The following is a 6,388-nucleotide window of genomic DNA, read 5'->3' as shown; positions in this document are numbered from 1 at the left end:
TGTTTTCAGGAGTCCCTCATACTTGCTCACCAAACTGAAAAGGAACTGTTGGCATGTCAGTATGTATGGTATATGTCTTTAGTAAAAAGGAAAGAATGAATGACCGTCTCCTTGATACTCCTGTGCAAACTGTTGTTTACAGAGAGAATCCTTACAGTTTCCTGCTTAGGGAGGGCAAGGAGAAAGAACAAAATCCTCAGGAAATAAGTAATAGCCTTCTCCTAGCAAGTAAAAATTAAGAAAAATCATGTTTAGTTTGGAGTATGTACATGCAGTAAACACTGAAGTTCTTACAATCATCTCTAAGGTTCTGCTTAATTGGTAGAGGCCCCAATCTCATCTGCTCCATCCCCTGACTGCTCTTGCTTAAGCTAACCTGATCTCTTTATTATTCTGTTAAGCACACTCTTGGTTTGGGGTTTTGCATGTGCTCTTCCCTCTATCTGAAACGCGCTTCGCACTTAACAGCCTTATGGCATGTTCCTTTCCTTAAGGTTTTTAAGTCATTATTCAGTGAAGTCTTTGTTCTCTTACCATTCTATTTTAAATGGCCATCTCTCCCCAGCCACCCCACAGATTCCTCTCAGCTTCATTTTTCTTTATGGTATGTTATTCATTACCATTTGGCTTTTCTTCCTCAACTGGAGTTGAAACTCCTTATGAGGGCAAGAATAAATTTGTATTTATGTTATTCACCCCCAAATGTCCCCACTGCCTCAAATAGTGTCTGGCACATAGTAAACATTTGTTGAATGAATAATGTTTATAAATGAGTGTTTTCATTTTTGTAGACTCTACCAGAAAATCTTACATATAAAGTTTAGAAAAATTTAGAGAATAGTGTGTCAGTATCTTGGTGGAGATGAGAATTAGGGGAAAATGCTAAATAATTTCTAGATTTGGTTTCTAACATTATTCAGTTTAAATAAGACTGGCTGAATTGTAAGATGTCTAAACATCTTTAAGACATTTTTGCTGTGCTGTAAAATAAAGGTATTTGTTCATTTCACAGAATCACTGTAAGGCTTTATTTTTATTTAAATCTTAGAATGTTTGTACATAGAGCTTGGCTGGGCGCAGTGGCTCACGCCCGTAATCCCAGCACATTGGGAGGCCGAGGCGGGTGGATCACCTGAGGTCAGGAGTTCGAGACCAGCCTGACAAACATGGAGAAACCCTGTCTCTACTAAAAATGCAAAAATTAGCCGGGCGTGGTGGCACATGCCTGTAATCCCAGCTACAGGCAGGAGGCTGAAGCAGGAGAATCGCTTGAACCCGGGAGGTGGAGGTTGCCGTGAGCCAAGATGGCGCCATTGCACTCCAGCCTGGGCAACAGGAGTGAAACTCCATCTTAAAAAAAAAAAAAAGAATGTTTCTACATAGAGCTTTACTCTATTATAGCACTGATCTGATAGTATTATAATTATTTTCATGTCTGTTTCCTACATTAGACTTGTATATTCCTGTGGTCATTACCAGTGAGTGAAACAGATAGATAGATATAGATAGATACCAGTGAGGTAGGTAGATAGGTAGATTAGATAGATTATAGATTAGATAGATAGACTAATTTTTTTTTTGTATGTGCTCTATTGCCTAGAAGGGCACCAGGCAAATAATTGCCCCCAAAATATATTTAATTGATAGTGAAACATGATATAATATTGTTTTTCTTTCTGCTTTTTTTAGGAATCAAAGTTTAAGGAAACGGGTGTAATTACCCCAGAAGAGGTGAGTGCTGAAGATATACTGAAGTCTTTTTATTTTACAATAATACTAAACTAGGTGGCTTTTCTGCTTCATAAGAAAACATCTTGAACTTTAATTTTGATTTGAGTAAAATTAGGTTTTATGACTGTGATTTATGGGAATTTCTACTTCCCATAGAAGAAAAGATGTAACTTCCCCGTCAGTTTGCCACTTCTCATATTTCTCTGTAGTTCCTCTTTATTTAGAAATGAGGGTGAAAGAAGGGATCAAAATGAGTCCTATGTCACTTATCCTTGACTTGTATTGGTGTTATATTGAGCTGTGCAGTAAGCTCTGTAATGTCTGTGGTGTCTTGGTTCTGTTTACATCAAATGTGAGTTTTCATGCTTTTCATTGGAAAACTTTGCTTACTACTTAGATATTGTTTTCTCTTAAGAGTTCTATTTCGTTGTCGGTAGAGAAGTAAATACTGGGCTAAAAACCTTTTCAGGCTCCAATTTTATGAATAATTATGGTTTTATCAGACTTATGTTGTTCTTAATAAGAGACAATTTATTTAAGCTTGAATTTTTTTTTTTTCTGCCAATGAAAACACCACTTTTTGGCAATAGAACTTTATTCACTGTTTTGAAACAAACGTTTTAAGCCTTATTTTATGATAAGGCTGCTGCTGTTAAGGTCCAAGGTGTGGAGCTGGAGAATTAACTGATCTTTCAATTTTCAGTTGTGATGGAATTTGTCTAGTTCCAAATCTTTGTGGTTTTTTAAATTTTTTTTTCTTGAGACGGAGTCTCCCTCTGTCGCCAGGCTGGAGCACAGTGGCGCGATCTTGGCTCACTGCAGCCTCTGCCTCCCGGGTTCAAGCAATTCTCCTGCCTCAGCCTCCCAAGTAGCTGGGAATACAGGTGAGTGCCACCACGCCCAGCTAAGTTTTGTACTTTTAGTAGAGATGGGGTTTCACCATGTTGGCCAGAATGGTCTCGACCTCTTGACCTCGTGATCCGCCTGCCTCGGGATTACAGGCTTGAGCCACTGTGCCCGGCTCCTTGTGAGTTTTAAGAATGGTTTCTGTGCTGGGCGTGGTGGCTCACGCCTGTAATCCCAACACTTTAGGAGGCAGAGGCAGGCGGAACACAGGCTAACAGGGCGAAACCCCGTCTCTACTAAAAATACAAAAAATTAGCGGGGCGTGATGGTGGGCGCCTGTAGTCTCAGCTCCTTAGGAGGCTGAGGAAGGAGAATGGCGTGAACCCGGGAGGCGGAGCTTGCAGTGAGCCGAGATGGAGCCACTGCACTCCAGCCTGGGCGACAGAACGAGACTCCGTCTGAAAAAAAAAAAATGGTTTGCATAACTAATCTTTTCTCTAAAATTGTCTTTTGTTTTTGGTGAAGACACATGGTAGTATGGAAATAACCTAGGAGACCTGCCTTCTAGACCTATTTCTGTAATTTCTCCTAATGAGGAAATCAGTTAAACTATCCCTGCCGAGGCTTCATGTTTCCTCATCTATAAAATAACGGTTGTGGGCTAGACATTCTGTAAAGATCCTATTCTGCCTTAGGTTTTATTACCTCAAATGCCAAATAAAACTAAGTTTTGATTTTAAGGATATCATTAACATTCTTGCCAAACAGCGGTGTAATTTGAACATGGCTCTTTATCTGAAATCAAGAGCGGAGATGAAAGTATGCTGTTCTTATTGCACTCTTTGGTTTTATTTCCTCTGTGAAGATGACTAATTGTTGAATATATAGTTGCAGTTAGAGATGCAAAGTCTGTGGTCATTGGATAGAATTAAGCAGTTTCAAAACAGGAATTCATCCTAGAATAAATAACTGTTACACTTAATTACAACATCAATCAATTTATGAATTTTCCTCTCTAAAAAAATCCAAGGCCAAATTAGCCCAGCTGGCTGTCTATTACATAATGCAGGGTTGGGATAGAGCACAATTACAGGATTGAGTTAGAGTAGAATGAGCCTGGAGGAGGAAATGGGAAGGCATCATTTGCTTTGTGTAAATATTATATACTGAGTTGATTTGTTCATTTGTTTCCTCTTGCTGTTTCTGAGTTTCTGCCAGACATCAGCTATCTTTTTGTTTTCATTCAGAGGTGTGGCAGTATTGTGCTTAAAAAGAGGGGCAGCTAGTATCTGATACTGTATTGTCAAAAAAACAAAGAAAAAACTAATGTTGGATGTATGTATGACTTGATTAAGTAGAATACTATTAATTGAGGTTAGCTTGAGGAATGGAATTGCTCACCAAGATGTAAATATTGATTCTTGTTGGAGTTGGTCAGTATTATATACTGATAATAAAGATAATAAGAGAACATTTTTAGTCTCTAAGAGAAAGCTATTGCAAGCAATATTGATCATTTAGAAATTTGAATCTTGCATCATTTGAACACGTGAAGCAAGTTACGATGGCCATTGCTAATGAGGGCAGATGTACACATGTATTATCAGTGCGAGTCTGTGTTTTTTTTGTTTTGTTTTTGTTTTTTGTTTTTCGTTTTTCTTGCCTCCTAGTGTTCTTGTTTTTAAATAGAAGACACTATAGGGACTATGAGATAAAATGTTAGTCTTGTTACCTCAAGGCAATACAATGAAAGAATTTTTTATTTTTAATTATTTTGCTTTCATTTAGTTAAATTATTACTTTTAATGCTAATAAATTAGTTCCTGATAACCACAGAGCTAAATGTAGCATCTGGTTGCAATGAGCTCGAAGTGCTCAAAATTTGGGGAAGAGACTATTGTTTTTATTTTGGTTTTTGTCTTTACTTAGGCTGTTTAAATAATAAGGTTATTCGAAGTAAAAGAACAGAAACATAAAGTTTCTATCAGGAATCCAGTTGCTATATCTTGTTAATGTTTCATCTTAAAAGAGGTTATTCTTAGAATTCTTATTTGATAGAATTATGTGCTCAAATTAAACTAGAGTATTTTATATAGGCATACTTTCTCAAAGGTATTAGAGATTAAATATTTTGTAATTTTTTGCTGTGTAATAAACCCATGAACAATACAAGATTTTAAGCTAGAGCTGTTGCAAAATAGAAGTAATTTAGCAAGTATGTGGGTGTCACACGCGTCCGTGTGTAGAGACCACCAAACAGGCTTTGTGTGAGCAACAAGGCTGTTTATTTCACCTGGGTGCAGGCGGGCTGAGTCCGAAAAGAGCAAAGGATGGTGAGATTATCATTAGTTCTTATAGATTTTGGGATAGGCAGTGGAGTTAGGAGCAATGTTTTGCGGGCAGGGGGTGGATGGCACAAAATACATTCTCAAGGATGGGGAGAATTACAAAGAACCTTCTTAAGGATGGGGGAGATTACAAAGTACCTTGATCAGTTAGGGTGGGGCAGAAACAAATCACAGTGGTGGAGTGTCATCAATTAAGGCTATTTTCACTTCTTTTGTGGATCTTCAGTTGCTTCAGCCCATCTAGATGTATACGTGCAGGTCACAGGGTATATGATGGCTTAGCTTGGGCTCAGAGGCCTGACAATGCACATCCTGCTTGAGTTGGGACACTGCAGTTATGCTTAACAGACTTAAATTTTCTGCCCTCAGAAATAAGCAGGATTTCTGTTCGCCAGTAAGATCAGCTCATGTTCGTGTAAACTGATAATTCTCAAATGGTTGAAGTTTATCTCCCTGAATCTGGTTTTTATTTCTGAAGAAAAACAAAAACTTGTACAATATTCAGCCCACTTAGGAAGTCTAAGGTTTGTTAGAGAGAATTCAATTTGTTAATTTTGTAGGTGTTTTCAGAGTGAGACCAAAAAGCTTCTAACTTTTTCCCATTGTTTTGACACTGCATTTCTCTTTTAGAAGTGCAAAAAAGCTTTCAAAATCACTTAAATTTTTAAAAATAATAAAAGAGGAAGAGGAAGAAGTGTGCCCTGTGATATAATAGACTTACATTATAGACTTGTATCTATTTAGTAATTTTTTTCAGATTTTTATTGTATTTTCAGTCATTGGCAAGAATGTGTCTACATTTTTGTATCCTTAAAATGGATTTTGACAATTTAAATCTGATAGCCTTACCTTTATCAATTTCATTATACTGCTTTTGGCATTACTTAATCCAATTATAAAAACTGAATTTTTAAAAAACAGCACTTGTTGTTTTTTCTTCCAAGATTAATTTGAATTTTTTTATGGACATTAGAAAACATTGCAGTTTAGTCATAATCAAAAATAAATCTTGAGGCTGGTAGAGCAGCTTTGGTGCTGTTTATATTTTTATTGCTTACTGGATTTCAGTGTTACCTAGTGCCATCAGTTTGGTATTTTGCCACCTTGCACATTAAGTGATGTTTGATTTTTCTTTTTCCTTTTTTTCATATTACTTTTAAATCCTGAATAGTTTGTGGCAGCTGGAGATCACCTAGTCCACCACTGTCCAACATGGCAATGGTAAGTAATATTGAGTAAAGAATAGAAAATTAGTAAAATGCATGGCTTCAGAATTATAGCAATTTGCAAAATAGGTTAATGGATGAAAATTAGAATGACCAGTTTAACTTTCCCCCCAGCAGATTCTTCTGTTAAACAATGCCTCTTCAAAATAAAGGAAGAACAAGTGGGTGTTATACCTATGTTATTTGGCTATGTTAGCACAATATGATGGACTAATTTGAGAAAAATGCATTTACTTC

General features: G+C 36.9%; 1 protein-coding gene across 2 annotated transcripts in view; it reads left to right on the top strand.

Moving 5' to 3' along the window:
• ATG3 (autophagy related 3) overlaps positions 1-6,388 on the top strand; it is a 28,781-nt gene that overhangs the window by 1,840 nt on the left and 20,553 nt on the right. For both annotated transcript variants that reach the window (XM_003825094.6, XM_034957080.3), the window contains exons 2-3: positions 1,690-1,731; positions 6,097-6,146. In XM_003825094.6, the coding sequence (XP_003825142.1) occupies positions 1,690-1,731; positions 6,097-6,146 (92 nt within the window). The remainder of the gene's footprint in view (positions 1-1,689; positions 1,732-6,096; positions 6,147-6,388) is intronic.

This window comes from Pan paniscus, chromosome 2, assembly GCF_029289425.2.
Source record: "Pan paniscus chromosome 2, NHGRI_mPanPan1-v2.0_pri, whole genome shotgun sequence".
Taxonomy (NCBI): Eukaryota; Metazoa; Chordata; class Mammalia; order Primates; family Hominidae; genus Pan; species Pan paniscus.
The sequence above is the reverse complement of the archived record's forward strand: the minus strand, read 5'-3'. Positions and strand labels throughout refer to the sequence as shown.